This window comes from Phaenicophaeus curvirostris, chromosome Z (assembly GCF_032191515.1).
Source record: "Phaenicophaeus curvirostris isolate KB17595 chromosome Z, BPBGC_Pcur_1.0, whole genome shotgun sequence".
NCBI classification, from domain to species: domain Eukaryota; kingdom Metazoa; phylum Chordata; class Aves; order Cuculiformes; family Cuculidae; genus Phaenicophaeus; species Phaenicophaeus curvirostris.
Window position 1 is genome coordinate 42,182,113 of NC_091431.1, and position 26,312 is coordinate 42,208,424.

The 26,312-nt window shown below is 36.2% G+C and overlaps 1 protein-coding gene across 2 annotated transcripts in view; it reads left to right on the forward strand.

Annotated features, from left to right (window-relative positions):
* The window catches only part of TTC39B (tetratricopeptide repeat domain 39B), a 75,321-nt gene extending 50,139 nt beyond the window's left edge, over positions 1-25,182 (forward strand). For both annotated transcript variants that reach the window (XM_069880051.1, XM_069880054.1), the window contains 15 exons: positions 1,294-1,370; positions 2,239-2,306; positions 4,092-4,156; positions 4,315-4,420; positions 5,797-5,862; positions 9,558-9,666; positions 10,535-10,602; positions 10,690-10,749; positions 11,056-11,217; positions 12,268-12,359; positions 12,672-12,792; positions 14,859-14,970; positions 18,255-18,372; positions 20,094-20,210; positions 21,289-25,182. In XM_069880051.1, coding sequence (XP_069736152.1) covers positions 1,294-1,370; positions 2,239-2,306; positions 4,092-4,156; positions 4,315-4,420; positions 5,797-5,862; positions 9,558-9,666; positions 10,535-10,602; positions 10,690-10,749; positions 11,056-11,217; positions 12,268-12,359; positions 12,672-12,792; positions 14,859-14,970; positions 18,255-18,372; positions 20,094-20,210; positions 21,289-21,385 — 1,438 coding nt within the window. In that variant the 3' untranslated portion in view covers positions 21,386-25,182. The remainder of the gene's footprint in view (positions 1-1,293; positions 1,371-2,238; positions 2,307-4,091; positions 4,157-4,314; positions 4,421-5,796; positions 5,863-9,557; positions 9,667-10,534; positions 10,603-10,689; positions 10,750-11,055; positions 11,218-12,267; positions 12,360-12,671; positions 12,793-14,858; positions 14,971-18,254; positions 18,373-20,093; positions 20,211-21,288) is intronic.
* The last annotated feature ends 1,130 nt before the right edge of the window (positions 25,183-26,312 follow it).

Here is a 26,312-nt window from a genome sequence, read left to right on the forward strand (position 1 = left end):
ACAAATGTAGAAAATCGGTTGTCAAAGCTTAAGTGCTTAACACATCTGACAAAATAAGAAATGAATGCTTTAATCTGCTGTGCTGGTTCTTCATCATATTGGTTAGGCTGTAATTTATCATGAATGGTCACCAAATATTGTTATTTTAGACATTTAATATCACATCCTTAGCAGTAACAAACAAGAGGAAGGGAAAAGGGAAGGACAAGAAAGAAAGAAAGAGGAAGGGTACAAAATGATCAGATACAACTTGAAAAAAATAAAGGGTCAGCAGTTTCTGCCTCTTTTTCAGGAGTGCTTTTGATTCATGATTTCTTCTGAACTATGTTGTTTAGTATGTCTGAAAGTTAGGTTCCTCTTTGTACTTCAGGTGGTTTCAACATGGGCCTCCTTTTCTGCTGGATGCAAACTTTCCTGCCTAAGTTCTCTCGTCTAGTCTGTCACAAAGCTCCTAAAAATGCAAGACAGACACTCAGTGGGTGAAGAATTGCCAGAACTACATGTGCCTTCATTGACTCAATTTTTTTGTATGCGTTATGTTAACCTGTAGTTGCATAATCTCATTGTCGGGATCCTGTGCTTTTCAATGTGCAGAATAGTGTAAGCAAATGATAAGCTAGTACTCAGTATTTAGAAATAATGATTTCCTGGCTTACAAAGTACATTCCTTTTCTGGATGTAGAATTGTTTCCTTAGCTTCTTTATAAATCTAAGTTGTTTATAAATAGTAATGAATTCATTATTTGAATACCATACTAAAATAAACTAGCAATGGCAATTTATAACACAGATAGTTGAGATCTGTTGAAAGTAAAATATGTGGTGGTTTTGGAGTCATATCTAGCATAAAATACTGAAGTATTTATGTTTTCACTATGTTGAAAACAGCTTTTGATTTTTCAATCTAATTCTGAGTGCAATCTTAAGAAATGGAAAAAAGTAATCCATAAAACTTTCAAGCCCAGTTCAGGTGGCTTGCCTGGGTTTGAAGAGACCTCTTGCAGCTGGTGGTGGAAGTGGAGTGGAAGCTCTTGTACAGTTAAAGTAGATTAAATTGGAGTAAGTTTGGATAGGCTTCTGAGCATAAATGCACATCAGTGGCCATGATTGAACTACTGAAAGAATTGCAGATATTGGAAAATCTTCAGTTTACTAAGAATGCCTATAAATTGTGGTTGGAAGTGGTTAAGAATTATAAATTAATGGTTAAGAATTATCATTTAAGTTAATTTTTCTGTTGAAATGTCACTCATGCTGTGTGGTCGTCTTTTCTTCCACATATGACTGATTTAGATTCCGTAAAAGAAGCACAGTGGTGGAATCCTTGTCCAATCTAGTTTCTAAACAGTCAGTGGACCAGTTGAGTGAAGGTAAGTGGTTTATAATACAATTTAAACTACAAAGTAAAAAAAGCTCAAAAACATCCTGTCAATCAGTATGAATATGCTTAATTCTGTAACTTGACTAGTGTCTTACAGTAAAAGTAAGACTTTTGTGCTTGTCTTGTTTGCCTTAAGTTATTTTGGGAAATGGTATCAGTACATTCATGGCTCTGAAAATGCTGATCTCCTGTTTCTGATTTGGGCAGAATCAACTATGTCTTTTTTCCTAATCTGACACAAAAGAATCCTCTTTAATAGTGGACACATGAAACTCACCACGCATACACTATACATACAGAAGCCTTGTGCATGTGGCTGGTCTTGCAGCATGGGTACAGCGTAACTTTTATCACGTATGTTAAGTCAAATGTACTTCAGTGCCAAATGAGGACAGAAAGTCTGCCTGGGGCTTTCTGTTTGTTGAGTATGACTTGGTGAAACCCTATTCATAATGCCTTACTGCACTTTGGAAATGTCTGAGCCATAGTGAGTGTTACCATCTGTAAAAGTTTTTTCTAAGACATTTAAGGAAGGTTGGAAGATCTAGTTGCTGTAGCCTGATAGTTAAACTTAGGATTAATGGAAAGTACAGATCATCCACCAGAATGACAAGTAGCTTTTGTCCCAGGCTGAACTCAGCTCTGGCAAGATCGAAGTTTTTGTCCAAGAAGTGAAATATAAGACTTCTATTGGGATTTGTGTGTTACAGCTATAATTCAGTTGTTATCAAAACAGCAACAGCAGAATCTTGCTTTTTTTTCTTTTGTTGGCAGCATTTTATTTGATCCATTGACCCCAAAAAGAGAATTTTAACAATAGCTTTGCTGAAAGTAAAGAACTTTTCTTTCTTTTATAGAGGAGATGCATGCTGAAATCTGTTATGCTGAATGCTTACTACAGAAAGCAGCTCTCACCTTTGTACAGGTAAAGTCAATTGTTTATTTCATATCTCTGTGTAGCAGTTAAATGGAAAGATGTTAGTACTTGTAAAACATTGCTCCCACGATAGATATGCTATTTTAAAAACACACTTTTCCTGGAGAATGAATGTTATTTCATGGCAGTGTTTGGAAGTATGGTAAATGCTATGCTACCCAACAAAGTCTTCTCTTACTTTGTATGAATAACCAAAGATGTTACTCAGGAATCAAAAACCTAAGGTGTATTCCAGTCTTATACAGAGGGTGTGTTTAAATTACTTGCATCACATCTGACAATATACAGCCCCTGTTTAAAAAGATGTTAAAGTATGAGGAAATATCTTGTTTAAAAGTATAGGTCTTTTTTTTTTTCCACACAAAAAGGATAGAATGTTTCGTTATTAACAAGACTTGAACTGATCCACGCTTGTCTCCCATTCAGTATCACTCTCAACAACAGGAGTTGTCAGTCATACTGTTTTAACGTGTGTGTGTGTGTTTCTTACAAACGTTTAATGAATGTTTAATGAATAATCCCTTCAGATCTAAATTATGAAGGAGAAACAAGGCATAAAGATTATAAGATCAGGTGGACCTGAAAAGTTAATTTGACAAAGATTTACAAACCACTTAAAGCAGTACTTTGGCTTGAAGTGTCAGGAAATATTATTAATGGAATGCCAGTCTTTCCTATAACTGCCTTTCTCCTTTACTACCTGAATGGAACCAACCCTCTTTTTTTGTTTTGTGAGTGAAGTTTTTTAAAGGAGGAATAGAATTTTTAGGTAGTTATTGAAGGAGGTGAGTTTAGAACTATACAAAGTGACAGAAACCGTATGGGTATACTTTCCCTGCAGTAGCACCTCACTATGCATCATGTCAGAGATCTACTGCTGTTGAGTATAATATCCCGCTCTGCTGACTGCTGTCATGACCCATATTTTTTATCCTTGACTGACCTTGATTCATCTGAGGATGATAATGAAAATGTAACCATTCAGAAGGAGATAGTGAGAATACTTGTGTCGAAACATTCATGTTTGGCTCTTCAGTCTTGCAAACAAACCAAGTGAGGCCTTTTGAAATGGTGGCCCTTTTATGGAAGCCAGTGTGATTGATGATTCTGAGGCTTTTTTAATGTTTTTTCTTTTTCATTTCCTCATCATATATGTTCCTTAGTATTTAAATTTGCATTTCTGAATTGCCCGCACACGATCCCCTTGTGTGACAATTCTAAGAGAAAAAATTCTATCCTGTTAAACTGTTAACCCTCTTGCTTCTCAGGAATTTATTTTTTATGGCTGGTGCATTGTGGCTTTACTTTGATTTTTCTAGAGGTTAATAAGAACATGTTTTGGGTAGTACATGTTGTTACTGTTGATTGGCAGTGGGAATTTTTCTGTTCAGGGGATTCTTTGGTTTGTCTTCTGCCAGCTTCTGGGCTCTCTAATGTGTGTCAGAGTCGGAATGTCAACGCTTTCTAAAAAGCTCCTACAGCACCATCTGGTGGAGAGCTTTCTTGTTTCATATGTATGCATTGGGAATTCGTTTAAAAGTAATTGACTGTTTTTCTAAAGTTTTAAATTTGGTGACACGCACCAGAGAAATGTTTCCCTGACAACTTAAAGCAGGTGTTAACTTCAGTATTAGAGCCGAGCCTAATAACTGAAAAACATTTCTAGTATTTCTAGTATAAACAATTGTAAATGTAGTTGGAAGATGTTTATGCATGTGTTGTATGTAATAAGTGAACGCACAATTTTGTATAATGAAATTTTTTTTCTTCCAGGATGAAAATATGATCAACTTTATCAAAGGTGGCCTCAAAATCAGGACAAGTTACCAAATATACAAGTAAGCCATTAGAAAACACTCAGATTCAAACAAGCAGGTGCATTTGCATTAATGCTTTCAAAATACAAAGAAATGTTTTTATAGCAGATATAATTATTATACTTCGTATATTTCTCAGTCATGTTTCCCCTTCCCTCCTTTCTTTCCTGCATCAAAAGAGAATGTCATCAGGTGCTACAGATGACTCAGGGGAACAAAAGCAAAATTGATACTTATTACCAGTTTGAAGGAGGAGTAAAACTTGGAATTGGAGCATTCAACTTGGTATGACTTTTACATACTACATAAAGGCCACTGGGATAATTCTTTAGGATTCTTTGCAGATACAGTACTACAATCTTGTTTTAAAATATACATAATTTTAAAATGGAGATACAGGCTTTGAAGTTTTATGTAATATGAAAACAGCAGTGGCTCTTTGCATGCATACCCCTAGAATCTTTCTACTGATTTATTCTGACTCGTGTTTAATTCTCTTAGAGTAATTTCAGTATGTATTTCGTAAAAGAAAAAGCAGCTACATCTAGCTGTGTGTAGCAGGAATATTTAAGATGCTTATGCTGTTGGTTACAGGACACCTGGAGAGCCTGCTTTTGTTCTACTACCCCAATGTATACTGTTCTATGATTCTATGATTATTTTGCTTCAGAGCATTCTATAGGTTGTCATAAATAACTGCAAATTCAGAAGAATGAGCAGTAGTTTATTGAGTTTGTGCAAAAGAAAATGGGGTACACCCACTAGATTTATCTTTACTACAGTTGCCTAGTCACATGTTTAATGGCAACAATGAGAGTTGATTTCTGCTGTTATGTTAATTTCTGTATCATTCCAGACTGGGGCTGGTCAGTTCTGAGTACGCTCAGAAGAGCTCAGGTCTGTCTGCAGCTACCAGTCTTTAGAAGCCAAGAAACTGGTAGATGTCTGTGTTCCTAGATTCTTTGACCTTTCTTACTCTTTAAGAAACATACTTAGGAAGCTTAACAGAAAAAGCCTTTGCTGGGCAAAATGGTGAATGAAGCTTTCAAAAACTGACTTTCAAATAGAGTTTCTGGTAATGCTTGTTGAAAAGGTAGTTGTAAGTTTTCTGTTGTGTAGGATGTGGAAAATGCAGTTATAAGGGAAACAAAAAGTGCATGTAATAGAGGGCTAAGGGAAGATAACAATAGCTAGTATTTCTAAAACAAGTATGTTTGCTGGTCTGCACATTCAGTACAAACAACTAGAACTTTTGTGATAAGATTGTGTAGTTTGTTTTGGAGTAAAGATGACAGCTGTAGGTTGTAAGTACCAGCAAAATAGATAGAATTTTGTTGAAGATAACCCACAATTTTCAAACAGTGCTAATCAGCTGGACACAAGAAAGTCTTTCGTTATCTGAAGAAGCACAGCTGGACTCTGTTGTGCTGTTTCCACACTGGATGATCATCAAAAGTCTGAGTTTCCTTGGAGGTGCAAGACTGATTGTTGATCATGTGTGCCTCTTTTTGAGTTCTTTTGTGTTTCACTTTTTCTTTAACATGTAATAGCATTTAACATAGTACCTGGCGTTTTAGGCTCAAGGTTATAATGGTTTTACTTTTTTAAAAAAATGTATATAAGTTGTTATTTATCTTATTATTGTTTGAAATTTATTTCAGATGCTGTCACTTTTACCAGGAAGGATCCTCCGACTTTTAGAATTTATTGGATTTTCTGGCAATAGGGTATTGGATCTAATATTTGTTTTTTTCAAATATTTGTTATTTGAAATATCTCTCCTCAGATAAAGACTTGATTGATTTAACATAATATATTTCATACTGAAAATATAATGTTCTGTATTGTTTGTCAGTATTACAGTATTGTTAAAAAGATAAGTAGGCTAGGTGTCACAGGCATAAAAGCATATATGTTGATACCCTAAGCTTGAAGAAAAATGGGACATGACTAGTCTGCTTCAGAAGAGTTTTTCAGATTTCAGTTTCCTTTATCTTTTCTGATCTTTAAGGAGAAGATATCATCTTTCTCTTCCAGCCTATGAAATCAGAAATTAATGTTCCTTAAAAGAGTAGCTTAGGGAGGAGACACAGTTCTGCAGTTTTCTATCCACAATTCTAGCCCCTGTCTTCAGGAGAAGGTATTTTTGAATATTTTAAGTCACTGTGGAATCTCAGGACATCATTTTCTCATGGATGAGGACAGTAGTTGTAATCACAGCCTTGTTTTTAAAAGCATAGCCTTATTATACAAGTATCTTACAGCCCTTTAAAACACTTTTTAGCATCCACTAGAACCAAATAAAGCAGCCCATAGAATTATATATAACCAAACTTCAACTTATTAATGAGACTAAGAGTCACCATATGCTCTTACTGCTGTTTGTCCACAAATGTGGTCCTGCTTATGTAAAATTAGACTTCAGCAGAGACGGTTTCATTTGGTTTATTCCTGTGAAAGACCTGGTTCGTGCTAAAGGTCTTCTGTAATACAGATTTTTGCCCTGACTAAAAAGATAATAAAAGCTGAAAAGAACAAGAACAAACAATTTTGGAGTCTCACCCTATTTTTTATGTGGTGCTTGAACTCTCCCTAAACTCATCAATCTGCCATGCAATGAAACTCCTGTTAAGTTAATGCTTGTTTTGAGGAAGCACTGTTAACCTCTGATAGGTTTTTGAGGAGCCACTGGTTGTGAACAGGAAAGCTCGGAGCTCATCTCAACAATCCCCCAAGCAGTCAAGCTATCCTGTAATGGGCATAAACTGGAAAGAATGGGAAGAAGGTTCATGTGTTAAGAGCTGAATTAGTCTTCATGAATCTGGATTCCTTTTCCTACAGAATCACAGAATGATTTGGGTTGAAAGGGGCCTTTAAAGGTCATCAAGTCTAACCTCACTGCAATAAGCAGGACACAGTCAACTAGATCAGTTGATCAGAGGCTGGCCCTACCTGACGTTGACTGTGTCCAGGGGTGAGCCTTATACCACCTCTCTGGGCAGCTTGTTCCAATGTTTCACCACCTTCTTGGTAAAAGATTTCTTCTTTATAGCTAGTCTAAGTCTGCTCTGTTTTAGTTTAAAACTGTTACCCCTTGTCCTAGCGCAACAGGCCCTGATAAAAAGTTTGTCCCCATCATACTTATAGGCTCACCTTTAAGTATTGAAAGGCTACAATAGGGTGTCCTTTGAGCCACCTCTTCTCCAGAGTGAACATCACCAAATCTCTTAGCCTGGCCTCATAGGAAAGGTGATCCATCCCTTGGATAATTTTTGTGACCTTCATCTTAACCCATTCCAACGGGTCCATATCTTTTTTGTGCTGAGGGCTCCAGAGCTGGGGTCTCCACTCCCCACCCACGTGAGGTCTCATCAGAGTGAAGTAGAGGGGCAGAGTCACCTCCCTCGACCGGCTGGCCATGCTTCTTTTGATGTGGCCCAGGATATGGTTGGCCTTCTGGGCTGCAAGAACACATTACTGGCTCATGTCTAGCTTTTCATTCCCCGGTACCCTGCACTCTTTGTCTGCTGGGCTGCTCTTGTTCCCTTCATTCCCTGTCCTGTATTGATACCAAGTGTTGGCCTGACCCAGGTGCAGGACCTTGCGCTTGGCCTTGTTGAGCCTCTTGAGGATCACACAGACCCGTTTCTCAAGCTTGCCTGTGTCCATATAGATGGCAAGCCCACCTTTCAAGTATGTCAGCTGCACTGCTCAGCTTGGTGTCATCTGCAAACTTGCTGAGGGTGCACTCAATCCCACCGTCTGTATCACTGATGAAGATGTTAGACAATGCTGGTCCCCATGTGGGCCACTGAGTGACGTCAGTTGTCACAGACCTCCATCTGGACATTGAACCATTGACTACTACCCTCTGTTTGTGACCATCCAAGTAATTCTTTGTCCACTGAACAGTTCACTCATCAAATCACTATCTCTCCAATTTAGAGAGAAGGATGTTGTGGGGGACCGTGTCAGAGCCTTATAGAAGCCAAATAGATGACATCTATTGCTTTTCTCTTGTCCTCTGATGTAGTTAGTCCATCATAGAAGGTCACTAGGTTGGTCAGACAAGGCTGAAGTCATGCTGGCTGTCTCAAATTAGCTCCTGGCCCTCCATGTGCTATAGCGTAGCTTGTAGATGGATCTGTTCCATGATCTTCCCAGGCACAGAGGTGAGGCTGACAAGTCAGTAGTTCCCAGGGTCCTCCTTTCTGCCCTTTTTAAAAATGTGTGCAATGTTCCTGTTTTTCCAGTCATTAGGGACGTCACCTGACTGCCATGACTTTTCAGATAGCGTGCAAAGTGGCTTGGAAACCACATCATCTAATTCCCTCAGGACTCTGGGATGCGTCATGTCAGATCTCAGACTTGAATATATTCGGATTCCTCAGGTGGTCACAAACCTGGTTTTCTCTTACAGTGGGAGGGACTTTGCTCCCCCAGTTCCCATCCTGTAGTTCATCTGCTGGAGAGGTGTGAGAGAAGATGTTACCGGGGAAGAGGGAGACTAGAAAGTTTTTGAGTTTCTCAGCCTTCTCCTTGTCTATTGTTATCAGTTTTCCAGTCTTGTTCATCGAGAAGTGTATTCTTTCTTTGTCCTTCCTTTTCTGGTTGACATACCTATAGAAGCCCTTCTCATTGTTCTTTGTACCCCTTGCCAAGTTCAGCTCCAGCTGCGCCTTGGTCTTCCTGACCCAATCCCTAAACAACCGGGCAGTGTCCCTATACTCTTCCCAAGTCATCTGTCCCTGCTTCTACTCCCTGTCCATATCCTTACCCTCTAGTGTGAACAGCAGATCTTGACTTATCCATGCTGGTCTCTTGCCTTCCTTTCATGATTTCTCTCAGCGGGAGATTGAGAGCTCTTGCACTTTTTTTTTTTTCTTTCCCCTCAGTGCACACAAATTCCATTGCAGCTTCTGGAAACAGTGTCTAGAAGCTGATGTGTCAGCAGAGCTGATATTTTGATAAGAATATCAAAATAGTGAGTGACTTGATGTAATAGACCAGGGATTTCTGTGAAGGAAAACTCCTGTTGACAGGTAGCCCTGGAACAGTTGAGAGAGGTTCTCATCAAACACAAATTCTAAGACATTGTTCTGAAAGGCTCATAGCCAGAAAATGGTGGGGAAGGGACGTAAACCTGCGTGTCTGCATGGTCTGTGTGGTGTTCCCATTTCACCAGAGCACTCAAATGCATGAGTAATTTTATTCCACTTTAACTTAATCTTTTCCTTGCTAGTGCTGTCATCTGTAGCAGAACTGTTTTGGTAGAAGGGTGTGTTGGACATGAGGTAATAAAGTGCTGGATTATGAAATTCTTATAATTGAAAGGAAAACTGGATATGGGGAAGCCAGAAACTATTCATAGTAACTCTGTGTACTGATAGTTAATTCTGCATGTGTTTGTGATGTTTCTTAGGAGTTGGGCCTCTGTCAACTACGGGAAGGCGCATCTGGCAGCAGTTTGAGGGCCATTCTGTGTACTTTCACCCTGTTGGTTTATCATACTTACGTCTCCTTAATCCTTGGTGAGACCCACTGTGTAGCTGCTCAGTTATGCTACACATTATGGTAGATATTGTGGTTATTTTAACTGAATTTTGAAACTGTGGCCATTTAGATTTGTAACAAGAGATTGCTGAATATTTAATTATGATCTCTGACAAAGCTGTCTCTGCAGAAATAGTGAGGGTAGATACCATTATACCAACATCTTGTTCCATTTGGAGGGCCGTCTCAACATGCAGCAGCTAAATATCACAAAACACTTAAGTTCAGACAAGTCCTTATTCAGAAATTAACGTCAGATATTGTGAAAACTATCGCCAGAAAGAAGTTTGTACTCCCAAACAATTTACTTGGAAGTTGAAACGTGTTGTGAATTAATTGGCTTTGGCACATGGGGCTAAAAGCCACCATTAATTCTGTATGTGTCTTTGACGTATTTTCACGTTCTTTAGTTTGGAAGTGTTTTAATCCCTGTCCCTCAGGCTCATCAGGAAATTAAGGAGAACTTCATTTCTTTCAGTATCACCTGTATGTCATTACTGAGCTTAAAATTAGGAGTGGAGGTAGCTGAGAAATGTTTTCATAATTTGCTAAAGCAATTACAGGGATTTAAAAATATTACTAGTATTTATAATGGAATTCTTTAGAGAATATTCATATATTCTCTTTTGTTTTTACTTACAGACATTGACTGTCTTAAAATCACTTAGTACCTTCAGGGCAGTAACACATTTTTATAGAAACACAGTATGATGAAATAATTCTGCATTTGCATAAAAGCAGTCATTCATTAATCTCTTCAAGCCACAATAGAATTTAGAACCCAAAATCTTAACCTATGGAATTCAGGTTTTTAAGTCATTGAGGTTGGTGTGTTATGTTTTCTAGGTACTGGGGAAGCCAACCTTCAGGAAGCAGATAGTCTCCTGGAACCCTATCTCCAGAAGTTTCCAAATGTGTGTATTCTCAAAAAAGTTAATAACAGAGATGTACTTCTCTGACCTTAAAATAGTAACTGAGTATTTTTCTCATCTCCTTTCAAGGGTTCCATTATTTTATTTTATGCTGCCAGAATAGATATACTGAAAGGAAATTTTGAAAAGGTAAATAATTTTTTTCTTTTTAAGGTATTTGTTTGTTCAGTACCTTGGGGGAAAAATACTTATTTGAGTAACTTATTTGAGTTAGGCTGATAATTATGCTTGTATCCCTGTTCGTTGTTCATCGTCAATTTTGATTCCAACTTCTCTCTCTCTAAGTGAGGCTTGGAAAGGAAGCTTATTTTGTTTTACTAGTCAAGTGTTCTCCACTTGGGTGCTAGGAAAGAATTTGCTCTGTAATTAGACATAGTTCTCATGTGGAACTGTAATTGAGTCAGTTTTAATCATTCTTACTTAATGATGTCACAGGCGCAGCTGAGGTTCCAAGAATGCATAGCAGCCCAGCAAGAGTGGAAGCAGATTCATCATCTCTGTTACTGGGAACTGATGTGGTGCCACACCTTCCAGCAGAACTGGCTTCAAGCATATCGATATGCAGACCAACTCAGCAAAGAAAGCAGGTGGTCTAAGGTAAATGGCCAGGTGGATGTTGTTATGATATACCAGTAGCTTCTCTGCAGTTGAATTTGCATTTCAATTTGCAAATAAGTGTAATTTTGCTTCTGAAGCCCATAAGCAGACACAGTTGTACCAAACTGGTAGGTTTAACTGGATGGTTAAGGAGGAATTTTTATTTCAGATTCTGAAGCACCAGAGCCATAACTAACAGTGCTGCAGACCCTGTGAAAACAGAGATACTTACCAGAGTTTTGAAAGTGAGAGGAAAACTGTTAACTTGCATCTCAAGCCAAGTTCTAACACTTACTAATAAAACTTGGCAGAAGAAACTGTGTTTTTTTAGTTAATTATTAACTGATGAGAGCACACCTCCTCAGCAGATGATTTGCAGCATGAAATGAGAAGGCTGCTGGAGACAGGGTCTCATGAGAAAAGCTGGGGTATCTGCCTTGTTGTTGTAAAGATGTTTCTCTAAGTATGAACCAAGCACAAGCTGCAAGTTTGATACATCATTTTTGTGTGTTTCTTTCTACATTAGTCTGTTAGTACGCTTAGTGGAAAAGGCATACATCCAATTTTTTGGCAGAAGAGGAAGATAATATATTCAACATGAAGTATAAATGTCTTGAATACAAATACGGGTATTTCTTTTTTTTACTGTAAAGTCCAGTTATTGAACTTCCCTTGAATTTGTACTCAGATATTTTCTTCTGTTTTTTCAGGCATGTATCTAAATGTAGCAATTATATAGCGATGTAATGAACTGTAGAGTAGGTCTGTTATGTAACCTTATTTGCATAATAAATATTTCTGTTCTTTGCCGGAGACACATTTAACATTCTGAATAACTTATTTAGAATATCAGTAAGTATGTTGAAAATAAAACTACAGCATATATTATGCTACAAGTGAAATGTTAAGTTTCCGTTGTTCCACTTGCCTGAGAATTAATGGAAACCCATTGCTACAGCAAACGGAGTGAGATTAGAGTCCTTAGGGTATTGACTGAACACTGCAAATTAGTTGTGGTAATATGTTGCTGTTTCTTTTTTTAAAAAACAGGCAATATATGTATTCCAGAAAGCAGCAATTCTATGTATGCTTCCAGAGGATGATTTGAAAAGGACTGGTGAAAACATTGTATCTTTATTCAGGTAAGCATTTATAAAGCAACTATATGAGCAGCCTGTTTTCCCATGTAAAAGTTTTTGAATTGAGTATCTCTGCCTTGTATGACTTGGTTCCTACTTATAACCATCAAGCTTTTCAGTTTTTGTCTTGCATTTTAGCCTCATTTAAAATGATGCTTTTATCAGCAAACGCACATACTGCAACTGTGGTCTCAGTAGCATGAAAACAATTTAAGATGTTATACTTCAGAGTTGAACAGCAAATCTTCATAAATGAAATAAGAGTAAAAAAAATTAGATAAAACAATTTCTGTTTTCCATTTTCCTTCCTTGTAGACAGGTGGATGGTCTAAAACAGAGAATTGCAGGAAAATCTATCCCAACCGAGAAGTTTGCAGTAAGGAAAGCTCGACGCTATGCGAGTTCTCAACCAGTGAAGCTGATATTGCCTGCTTTGGTATTTATGTTTGCTTTCTTTTCACCCTTTTCAAATAAGAAGGAAAAAAAGGGTATGTTTTGTTATACAGGCTAAGAATAATATTGTCAGGTAGCATTTTTCTCTGTGTTTTTAAAATTCTGTTTTAAAAGAATTATTGAATTCATGCAAGGGGATTTTTGTGAAATGTACTAGGGGCTGGATCATATTACTGAGTAGCAGAAGTCCAAAACCAGAACCAGATTTTTCACGTCGAAGTTCAGATATACAATGATCGCTGTTGCCACATGAGGCTGAAAGTCATGTTTCGCCTGGAAACCTGCATGGGTTTCTAGCATATATGTTCACGTACTTCAGTTTGGCAGAATTTCAGTCCTTGTCTTCTAGGCTCATTAGGAAGTTAGGGAGTACTTCAGCACTTTCTGTTCTTCTGGTGAACATGAAGGGTGGTGGGGTGTTTTTTCTTAGATTGATTTTGAGTAAAATGTGCAGAAGTTAGTGATGCTTTACTAATGTTATTCTGATTTCCCATGCTTTTAACTTTGAAGGTGTTTGTACTACACTGTCTATGTGTGCACAGCAATGATACTTATGTATATGCTAAAATTTTTGCACATGGATGATTTAGCAACAATTCAAGATGAAAAGCATAATTTGAGAAGGAGTTTCTTCTGTTAAAGCTCATTTATGCAGAAGGAAGAGTCCTCATAATCCATCAGTTTTAAAATTCATTGTATACTTATTATGTGTAAAGACATAAATGATAAGGTTGTTTGGGGCATGTATAGCACAGTGTTATTCTGTTGTAAGTATACGTCTTTGGACTTGCTGTCAGCTTAAATATCTTTTAATTGAAGAATTTTTCCACTGTGAGTTAAGTCAAAATGAACATAATGTATGGTGATACTGCTGCAAGTGTAAATAAGATAGGACTACAGAACTGGAATGGATCTAGCATAATGTAGTTAATAGTGTCAATAACACTATTTCAGATTTCGGTAGAACCATTTTTTTCTCCTGAAAATACACATAATCTGTTGCATCAGCTTCAGAATCAGGCTTCAGACATCGGGCTTCGTATTTCAGAAGTGTAATTACAAGTCAAATACAGTAGAACAAGTTATGCGTTATGCTCTTGTGTTTGTGATGATTCAGTAAGGATATTAGCAAAGTTATTAGTTAACATTAACTCTGTATAGGTATTCTCTTATTCTCTGTGTGCTAGAATGTGATACTATTTAATGAATCAAAACAAACATAATACTTATTATTGTACTGAAGCATCTGGGAACCTTTGTGCCAGTATTTGCCTTGATTTTTTAAAAAAATTGTGTGTATGGGAACCACAGATTCGTCCAGAAAGTTTTACCTCTTTCCACTGTTGCTCTATATGGAAGGAAACAGCCTACAGATTATAGCATCTATATATAAAAACACACACTGTGGAGTGTATGCATATGTATTTATGGTGTATATGTATGCACACACCCACAGATACGCACAGAAATTGATCTAAAATCCTGTAGAATGTGGCTACTTTAATGTGCTTCTGTAATTCACATGGCAGAGGCCACTAGATCCTGAAATACACAGTTTAGCTGGTGTTACATGGATGATGGTGAACTATCGTGATAAAATCTGTTCAGTTTAGTTTTTAAAGATGTATGAAACTGCATGATAGAATCCATTAAAAAGGTGTCAAAACATTGAAAACTTAGAAACCCAGGTTAGCTTTGCCCATACGTGTTCAGTGTCATTTTGGCTCCCCTATGCATAGATGCTCTCCTGCAGTTTTAAATTATTGTTAAGGCAAATGTGATTGTCTTTGTAAACTTGCATGAACTGACTGCATGTCCTGTACTCATTGTGGGTGGTTATTTGAGGTTGTACAGATACTTCTATTCATGGGCTTCTCCACAGTAGGTGTTTTGGCTTTGAAACCTTTCATGTTGTTTAAAACAAGATTTCGTAGGCAGTATTTTTATGTGCTCAAAACGTTCCATAACAGCCTTCCAAAGGATACTCTTTAGTTAAATATTTACGTAATTCCATGAGTTTGTTTCATTTATTCTTTTTTTTTTGGTCAGGAAATGATGTATGTCTGGAATGGCTTTGCAGTTGTGGGCAAAAGAGCAGACCTCACTGAAAACTTATTGGTAACAATTGAAAAAGAAGAAATGGCTTTACAAAATGAAACCAGTAAGTGATCAGTTAAGATGTAATTAATAAGCTGGTAAGAAATGCTGACATTTTTCTTTACTTCTGTCTATTAATGTATTGTGAGGTAAGTGTTCATTCAGGCAATATCCTATTAAATCTACTAAAATTTTGGAGCTGCATGAAAATTAGCGGTGGTTCCTCAATACCTTCTTTATCTAGCTTGACTAATGCTGCAGCAGAATACAGAAAACTCTAGCACATGAGGTTATTAGTTACAGAACTTAACTGATTCTTACAAAGACATTACAATCCCTGAAAGCATTCTTGGCGTGTAATCTGCAAGTTTCTTAAATGTCTGAAAAATACTTTGAACCAATTTATAACACACGTCAACTTTACTACTGAGTTCATATACCGAGCGGAATATGACTAAGTACAGTCATAAGTACTATGCATGAGTGGTTTGGTTTTTTTTTTACTTTCTGACAAAATAAAATAAGTTTGCTAGTATAAAATAAAATACTTTTAAAAAGTAATCTTTGTCCATGGGTTTAGATCTTGATGTATTTGAAGCATAGATATTCAGGGTAGTATTTAGAGAGCCAGTCCCTAACTTATTCTTAAAGGAGCTTAAGTTCCATTATTACAGCAGGTTTACTGCGGAAGTACCTGGGTTTTTTAGGTTTTATCAGGTGAACTTCTCTGTAGACTTCTCTTTTGAGCTATTCTAGAATGAATAAATATTATCTTTTTGCACATGAAACTATTTAAACAGTAATTCACTAGAAATAATTTATAATAAACCCAGGTTTTAATCACACGAACAATTTAGGAAAAGCTAGCTTTTCCAAATGATTGAAACATTAATTATGAAATGTAAAAGTACATGTAATTATGATTTACATATAAACTGACGTGATGCATCAGAAGTTATGCAAAGACATACAAGAAATGCATAGAGGTAAAATTTGGATGGTGTAATAAACTAAATGAGAGTAACTTGCAAGGCCAGGACTGAGTTGCTTCTCTTAATTTTTTTTTTATGGCATTCTTCACGTATCTGCAGAATCAGTACCGTGCCTCTTAAATCTCTAGTGTTTTTCCTTATTTTGTTGTCATATTGAAACTAAAATGTAGCAATACACAAGACATCTGCAGTAAAGTAGTATTCCTGTGCATTCTGTGCTGACGGTTCTGGCAGAAGCTACTGAGAATCTGGTGCTGTATCATGCAGAGGCTTGTACTATAAGTGCTAATCATTTGTAATAGTGAAGTAAATTTCCTGTCAAATTCCTAAGAAGAGGCGCACAAAGCACCAAAATAAAAGGAACAGAAATTAAACTAATATGTTTTTCTTATGGAAATGTGCAGTTTATGAATAGGATGTAATCTGGAAGCATATTTGGGTTTGATGGTTTCTGTGTATTTTTTTTAGTAATAACTGCAGTTGAATGTAGATTTATTCTGGAGTTTACTTCTGTGAGCCTGATTTGCTTTTAAATATGTGGATTCAGACAAGGCAAAGACTGATTACAGAATTGCTGATGAATTGAGACCCAAAGAAAGTGATTAATGGTATTAGCAGAGTGTGTCAAGGATACAAGGAAAATTTTAAGAGCCAGCTATCAGTACTAGGTAACTTTAAAGAACTGCTAAGGTGATGCAGAAAAGTGTGCTAGTTATTCATACGGTTTATTTAGGGACTGAGACTGCATAGAGCTGTTGATACTTCATTTGGTTCAAGTGAAGAGGCACAGCAAGGAATCTGTCAAGGCCTGTAAGTGGTTTTATGTTGTGTAAAGCTGAGAATAGAGGTAGTAGAAGGAAGAGATGAGAGATATTGGATATTTTTTTTTCTCCCTCAGGATTTCTGGAAATCTTATTTTTGCACATTTATGTCGTCTCCAAGATATAAAAAGGAATTTGTAACTTCAAGAAAAAAAATATTTTCTTGTATGTTTTCTAGTCCTGTTAATGGTATTTCTTCTGATACAGATGACTGCAGGAAGATGGTTCTCCCACATTTATTGCATGGTTGTCTGTATTAAATTTGCCTGTGCATTTACTGTCGTTTACTGTCAGTGTTTTGGCGTAATAGCTTTTCTTTCTGTGTGAAATATCAGGGGAATACTAGTTGAAATTATTTAAGTCTAGCCAGCTTGTACTGACATCAGTGCTTACCCCTTTCATTTAATTTCAATGTATGAGTCCTTTAGGAGACAGTCACATGAATCCAATACCTTAGCCTGGTGAAACAGGCTAGAGAGAACGCAAAATACTTACTCAGTGCAATTCTACCTGTCACTAAATGTACAGTCTGTCAGTTATTATCTATCAAGACTTTTGAGGTTTAAACACAGACAGAAGTAAGCATGAATGTAGCGGCAAAGCACTTTGCTGAATCCTAGGATGCTGTAGTCTTGCATATTTCAGAACTGTTTACATAGGATTTTTTTGGCAGACTATTAAGAAAAAAATTAATGTGACCTTAGAGAGCTGGTAATTAGTTGTAAACAACATGATCTGAAGGGAAGGTGTTTTGCTTCCTGAATTGTTAATGTATGTGCCACCATCTGTCTATCCGTATGTGTTTTCTTTCTCTTCCTTCCCTGCACCTAGCAAATGCTATAAACCAAGGCAACAAGAAAGAACCATACTTTTTAAGGTTGCATTTCTGAATCACTTCATTAAGGCTCTTTCATCTCGTATTTTTAGTGGTATTGAGCTTAAAACTTCGTTGAATTCTCCAAATGTTATACACTGCTAGTGAAGCTTCTTAATCCTTAGAGATGGTAGTAATACAAATAACCATGGTTCCTTGAATTTGTGCTGCCAAATAATGCTTCAGAAATGTTCCACAGGACACAGTCTTAGTGTGGTCTTGTGCTTTTCACATTACTGGTGTTATTGGAGGTCTGCCAGCTCTCTGCAACAGGGGAAGAAGCTATTAAGATAATGTAGTGTGAAGGAGGTTTCAGTCTCACTGTAGGTTTTACTTACTGTTTTAAATGTTACAAGAACAGAAATCTTTAACTGGTGCCTGTTTATGCCTTCTTTGTACTGACTTCCAGAAAGAGAAGATTGGGCAATATCTTACTGTTGCAATTTCTTCTTATATCATTTTGGCCTGTGTCTTTAAAGAGAAAGATATAGAGTTATAAACATGTCTTCTTTAGTAGACTGTATTTAAAACTGTGCCTGGAAGATATGTATGTTTTGAAGTATAAAATCTGAGAAGCAAGGTCCTGAGTCTAAATACATATTCTAGTTTTCCTTTTCATAATGTATTCGGATTACTTGATGTGTCATAATTTCACTTTTAGATCACAATGAATACTATACAGATGATGTATGCATGTTGCAGTTACTGAAGGGCCTTTGCCTGAAACACTTGGGAAGACTCATGCAAGCTGAACTGTGTTTCAGTAAAGTAATTCAAAGGTAAAAGTAACATAAACAGACTTCTCAGTTTTATATTTTGTAGCTTTGAGTGAAATTTCTGATACCACTGTAGAAGCCGTCGTGTTAGAATTTTGAATAATTAAACTTCAACATTTTTTTAAGGAGCTGGAATCTTTGAAAGTAGTTCAGAAACCACACAGCTTTGCTAGTATTTTTCTGTAGCAATTTAACATTATGTAACTTTATATAAATGTGTGGTTTTAGATGAAATAAATCAGACTGACAGGTAATGAATTTATCTAAATACATTCAGAATTATTGTTATAATGGTTTTGTATTTGCAGAACTATCAATATAAGTAAAAATGGATTTCTTGTTTGGGTTTTTTTTTCAGGATTTAGTACTTCTCTCTGTAGGTGAGAAATTGTTGTTACCTGTTTCAGTTGAAAACTTAATAAAACCATAACACAGGACGGTCAAATGCTTTAGGTTTCAGATCTATATCTACTGCAATAGCTTCTTTCGAGTCATGTTGTGATTGCAGTTGTAAGCTTTTTAGAATTTTTTGAGTAATTAGGCTGAAAAGCTGTTTTACACGTGAATTTTCAATAAATAATTTCAATAAATAATTTAGAAAAATTAGTATTTTAGAAGAATTTGTTACATATAATTCTATTGCTTGTTGTTGATTTCTTGCCATCTTGCCTTCTTTTGCTGTTTCTAAGACCGTAAGTGAGTTGGGTAGTTGACAGAGTGGAGGCTTTTAGAGCTGAGACATCTTGAAAATCTTCAGACAGTACTTTTTCATAAAGTGGATATTATGCATAAGAAGGAGGAGTTTTCTGATAAATTAAGTGTCTACATTCTGGTCAGCTTTATTGTATACATTGCTTGGGCTGCCACAGTGCATTACAGTCTGCTTTAAGATACTTCCTGTGTGTCAAGGCTTATCTTGGTGGATAAAATTCCTCTTTGGAAGTGTTCCTTTCTGAATGCTAAGAGATTTTGCAGAGCTTCTTGTAAACTTTCTTCACTGCAATATTGGTTTATATTATTCTACCCAGACAAGAATGAAAAAGAGTTGATTATAAAAGAGACAGGAAAGGCTGAAAAAAAAAAAGACATGAAGTGCCTTCTTCACCTTGCCCTGTAGTGGAAACCTAACCTGCTGTAATTTGAAAACTGAGTGGACACAGACTGTTTGTTGCCATTGACCTTGCTTTGAGCAGGGGATTGGACTAGAGGAACTCTGGAAGTGCCTTCCAATGATACTGATTCTGAGATTTTTTTATATTGAGGAAAAGTTGAATTTTCTTACTTCTCTGCTGATTTGTTCAGGCAAGCTAGTGTAAGGGCATCTCAATTCTGTGTGTGGGAAAGAAGTATCTGTGTAATACTGCCTAACCTAGTAGACATTGGTTTTGTCTCAAGTAGCTTTTTGGGATGGTTGGGTTTTTTGAACTGTAAGTCACACAATAGGGTCCCAGTCTTGGAACTGTGTTCATGGTAGCTTGGATAACATACCATAATACAAATATGAAGTAAAAAAGAATTCATTTTTCATTCTAGATGGTCATGCTAATAGTATTTTTATGTCCACTCTTTAGAGATATAATTAACATGTACAGACTTAATCAAGAAGAAGGTTCCAAAGTGTTTTCTCTCGCTATGTGCTCTTACAGGCAGTGATTGCATTAACTGATCACTTGAGGAAAGGTTGTAATTAACCATTTCTGTATTTTTCTGGGTTTTTTTTCCAGTGAGAAGCACATAAAATACGATACTTATTTGGTGCCATTCACCCTATATGAGTTGGGTCTTCTGTACAAACAACAGGATGACAGAGAAAAAGCAGTAAGATACATAGAAACTGCAAAGTGAGTGGATTTTTTTTTGTTTGCATCAGCCAGTAGATTAAGAACATCTGAGTAACTTTAGGAATGAAGCTATTTGTTTTTCTTCCTGCCAGCCTCTTCGCAAAATACAAGAATTGTGTGTATATAGTGTGTGTGTGTGTATGTATGTGTATATATATATAAAAAAATATATATATCTATGTTATTGACTTGAAAAAGTTGTCTGATAATAGTTAAATTTTACAGTTTCAAGAAACTGTTCTTCAAATTCAGTGGAGTAGACAATGTCAAACAAGACAGCGTATGAAGGAAAAATGTCTCCTTTTTATTGGGGTGTGTGGCTCCAATCCATGCATGGGATGGAGCTTGAGAGTCCAGAGAAAGGATCTATAACACCTCTGTCCCAGAGAACAGCTGGGGAGCTTACATCTGCTGCCGTAAAGGTGTTAGTGGGAGGAGGTTAAAAGCCAGTACACTTCCAACCACCTCCCTTTACTCTTTCACATTGTGTCACTGAAGAGCATTAGGCAGCTGAATTTACTGCAGAGCTGCACGTTAGCTTCATCTGTAGATTGTACTGTGGGGTAGAATTTTCCCCTTGTGTGTAAAGAGAAGTATACCAGTCATGCAATAGTGTTGTAAAAGTGAGTGAGAAACAATCTCCTAAAACCTTTTTTAGAAACATGGTTATTTTTTGCCTTTTTGTTTGGATTGCAAAATGTGATCTCCCTCTATTTTTAAATTACTCTTGAGTTGTGTTTTAAAGCTCAGCATACACTTTCAGCTAACAATTTTTCTTTTCTATAGTCTTCTGGCTTATGTTTTCACAGCAGCTTTCAGTAATTGGGAGGGCTGTTGAAAGGATCAAAAGAAGTGAAAGAGATGTTAACAATGTGGATTAGGTTTATTGGCACATATAATCATTAGTACTAGTGTAAGTCTCTGCTCAGTTTGTGGAGGTAGCTTTAAATGTCTTATAACTCATCTGTGTATCAACCTGTTTCATTTTGAAAGAATGAAGGCTGTTAACTTTGGTACTTCAGTGCATGTCTGAAGTAGGCCAAAAATGTTTTTCTCAAAATAACTTTATTGTTTGCAGAAACAACTACAAAGAATACTCTATGGAGTCCAGGTTGCACTTCAGAATCCATGCAGCACTTGACAGTTTGAAGGTGTCACCAGCTTCAACACCTTGAATGAGGAGGGATGCTTTTCATGCATACAATGCATACAGTAGCCTACGCAATCTTTTAGCAATCATTTTTTTATTAATGGAAAATAAACAACCTAGTGATTGTTTTCTGTCATCTCTGATTTGATGTATTTCGTTCCTTTAGACTGTTCTTTATCTGTATAGCATATATGCTATATATACTTGAGACTTTAAAAAGACCTTATATTTTGTTTGATAAGTATAATTTAATATTTCACTTTGAATGGGGGATATTAAAAAAATTGATGGTGCAATAAAGTTTAATGTAAACACTTTATTTTTTTATATGAAAAGAGATGCTGGTTATGCAGTGGAACTGCTGATAATTTCTGTGTTTTGTAATGGTTTGAATTTCTGCAGTGTGCTTGAGACCTCTTTGCCTCTGGAACAAAAATGAAATGTCTGCAGATAACCTTTACCCACATTTGGAGTACCATATTCTGAAATTTGTGTTCCAGGGATAAAAAAATTATCATCTTAATTTCATTTTGGGAACAAAATGAACCTTTCTGAAGTGCAATTTATTTTACAGTAGATAAAGTTAAGCAGGGCTACAGGTGTAATGTCTTTGCAAGTCTGTTTCACTCAAAATAAGTGGTTACAGGGTATATTTTTCAGTCATAGAAAAGCAGGGCTAATAGGGCCATCCAGAAAAGATTTATTCTGCGTTCTTGCCCTAAAGCAGAATCAACAGTCTTATGTCTTTCCTGACAGCTACTTGTTTAACCTGGCATTTAAAAAAAAAAAAAAATAAAAAATTGCACTGAGAGAGATTTTGTGACTTAACACAGGATGTTTATCCGAGTGGGAAATGACAAATTCTTTCCTGTTGTCTTCCCCAAATAATTCTTGGCACAACTGAAACTGATTGCTTCCCATCTCCTGGGTCATGGATCTGGAGAAATGACTGTTGTTCTCCTTTTTTTGAAGCAGTCTTCTAATATTTGAAGACTGATTCCTTGTTGGTATTCTCTGTTCTTGGATTCCAACCAAAACAAATAAAAAATTGCAGAATGTATTTATTTTCCTAATAATAGGAATAACACTTATTAATCCAAGTTTTGTGCATCCAAAAATGTATCCATTTTTGAACTGGTGTTAAAAAAATGTCTATCTTATAATCACAACTTTTTACTTTCTCCCAAAAATGTGTAGTTGAGATTCATTTATAAGTACCTGTAGTTTTCTTTTTATGTGAACAGTAGTATCAAATTGAGTTTTCCTGTTCATCATATTTGCATTCTAGTAGCTGTCTATTCTTAAAAATAACTGTTCTTTTATTAATTATTGCAAAACTTGTCCATTTCCATATTTTATTAATGCCAGTATATTTACTCATGCATGATAAATTCATACTATGTTCCTCTGTGATTCTCTGCCCTTACCTCCCACCCAAGAAAACAGAGAACAAGAGAAGAAGGTAAAATATGTGTCTTCAGTAAATAAGTAACTGAAAAGTTTCTAATTAAACAGTCAATATAATGAAAATTCTGTCATTAGTTGTTATTCTCAGGTGACTGAGAGCACAGCTTTCTTTTATGGCTTCATAAATAACTGAGTCATTTAATTGGATATAAATCTGCAATACGCTGTAGGTGTAACAATCTGTAAATGATACACTTACAGGGGAGGTAAGAGTTTAAAAATATTAGCTAAATAAACACAGTGGGTTTTTCAATGTGGAAACCTGATCCAAAGTCTGTTGTCTTCAGTGGTCTGGATTCGTGCCTGTTGTAAATGTGTAACTAAATTGTTGTGTAAAATTATAAACCTGTAGTTTTGACACCTAGATACCCGAGACACTGAATTACCGATAAATTGCGGCATGCTAATCTTATAATATATCCTCTTGACTGTAGTTAAAGTAAGAACTTAATTGTGTCTGTCAACAGAAATTAGCATATGCTATCAACTGCTCTAATTACTTGCCCATTTATACATATCTGCTTATAAACTGTAGGAAGCAAAAATGAAATTCTCTACATCTTATTTTCAAACAATACTTTGAATACCTCTCTGCATATTTACATGATCAGTTTAGGATTATTTTGGTTTAATCTGATTATTGGATGGTAGCAATCAAATGGGACCACATCATTTTCTCATGAAAGGTGGTGAAAACAGCTGCTAATAAAACTTGTGCTTTCAAAATGGTCAAATGGTAGTTCACTCTGCAGAAGAGTTAGAACTGGGACTACAGATTCTCAAGAATGAGCATGAAGTAGTCTCTGATTTCCTGTTTTTGTGAGAGTGTCTTACCGTTAGTATTTTATGGGTGATTTGGAAAGGAAATAAAAATTAACAAGAAGTAAGCAATGACCTTCCTTAGAAGCTGATTCATTGAAATTTTAGTACAAAGTCTCATGTAGCAGTGCACTTCTTTCATGAATAATTATACTGACTGCAGAGAGAGTAAAGGAGAATTCTGTTTTCCTCAGTTCAGCCTTCCAAAATCAATATTAATGCCCTGTATATGTTACACTTTGTCTCTGTTGGGATCTGCCTTTCTGTGCTCATGCAGAGAACCAGCGTATTTGCAATACCATCTCTAGTGTTTTGATGTCCTGAGGTCCCCAGTGTAAGTGCTATTTACAGCTTGTCTTCTTTTCTGTGCAGCTGTACCAAACTTGTTTGTTAAAAAGCCTGATTGATCAAGAGTCTTAGCTTTGTTCTGGACTTTCTTCCAATTTAGTAACAGTGGAAATATAAATGTGTGGGAGTGATTGTAACCCTTCACTCAAGGCAGGTCTCAGTAGTGCTGTAGAGATGCTTTGTCTTCCAAATGCTGCTGAAGAAGCGTGTGTCTCCCTGACACACGTTGTTGACGCAGTATTATTTAGCACATTAAGTGATACATGGCTAAGAGTCTGGGCAGTAAGCCCATGGCTGCTTTTTTCCTTTTTCTTTTTTGCCTGATGCATACTGTACTGGGCCTTAAATACAAGTCTGATTTAGTCTATGTTTCTAAAACATCTATTGATGATAGTAGGAATTATATATATAAAAGCAAAACAAAGTCCTTAGTTTAAGCAAGCAAGGCTAAACTTAAATACTGTATGTTATGACAAAAGATCGTTCTGATCTTTCTGATAATAGATGCATATTTTTTTAAGGTGAGGAATAATAAAATAGCCTAGTTTATAAGACAAAGCTCTTCTTTGTTAAGAATTGCCTACTTAGAAAATATTACAGAAAACTTCTTGTCTGTGTGTGTCATTCAAATGTTTAGTCGGTTAGTGAAAGATTGTTTTATTGTGGTTTTGAAGTCCAAGCTCACTGTTTGTTAACAAACCAAAAGAAAATACATGTTAAAAGAAAGCTCAATAAAGATTGTTTTATATCTCTTCTAATATACATGGATAGTGGCTGTATTTAGCACCTTACAATCAGAAAAATATACAGTGATCAGATCCTCTTATGTTTCTAAAACATCTTGCTAACTTACATATAAGTGAAGTAATTTCTTGTAACAAATCCTACTTGGACTTTGCCATTATTTTATAATCTTAATGTTTCGTGTCCTTCTGTTTCTCTGTGTTCTTATACTGAATAGTTCAACAAAGTATGTTTATATTTGCACTGGTGGTGCAGTTTATTTGCTTCTAAACTACTGAGGTTTGCACATGTTCATATCTGGTACTTGAGTAAGACCAAGGTCAGAATAATGGAGGAAGAGGGATGATGAAGTCCATTCTGGTTTTAAGAGCCTGTAGAGATGTTCATTGTGTTGCATCGGAATGGATTATCACTTCAGAGGAATAAATCACTTTTTATGCTTGTGCTACTGAGTACTGTATTTGACATGTATTGTAGTTATGCATAAAGAACATTTTACTGATATTTATCAAAACATTATGAACAAAAGAGGCCAGTTCTCAAGTTTAGAATGTGCTATCTTGGGCTTATAGCTCTTTATATAACCTAGGCTGCAAGGCTGTACAATGTTACCAAGGTCTGGGAGAGAATAAATGGTCTTCCTGAATGTAGAGAGCAACTATAAAATGAACCATTTTTGTCTTAAGTTCTCACCAGAGATCAAATATTACCTTTGAATGTTTTAAAACCAGCATTGATTAATAATTTATTCGTTCTGTTATCAGGTATGTTATTAAATTCAGTGAAGACTAGACATAATGTACTACTTGGATTCTTGTAAAATCCCAACATTACAAATGGGTTGAAAACTGTCATTTTACATTTGTGCAGGACTTGGTTTTAGTAATATTTATTTAGTGTAGCATGGTTAACCATTTCCATTGTTGCATGTAGTTTTACCTGATACTTCCGAGCAAACAGGTCAATTTAATTACAGTAGTTTGAATGATAAGAATAGTGATTATGATTATCGTAAGACCTGAGATAATAGATAACTTAGCTCACAGGAAGGCAAGAGAATGGAGATGCTCTTGTATGTTTATTGGTATCTGTAAGACACTAATTTACTCTCAATTATTTGACTTACTGTAGTCCAGAATGAAACCTTTTTAGCTAGATTTAGAGTGCTTGCAGGTTATTGGCTACGGAAGTACATTAAACAGAGGAAGAAAAAGAACTCCTTTTAGGAGCTACATCTGCACTCATGCAAGCATTTGGCAGAAGTTGTGATATGTTTATAAATCTCAGTTATAGTCACCTCATCAGCTCAACACTTGGTCTTCATGCATTCCAGCCAGGGAAAAGGTATCAGTGGTGCTGGAACTTTATTTGTTTTATTTTGTTTTGATTTTTAAATATAGTCTTGTCATTTACTCATTTTTAATAAATCCTGTTGGACAACTTCTTAAAGAAAGCATTTTAGCTCTGAACTTTGTAGAAGAATAGCCTCTGGGAAGGCTCCTCAGGACCCTAAATTTCAAGAAAGCAGACTTCTGACTCTTCAAGTAATTACTCAGTAGGACCCTCTGGGACAT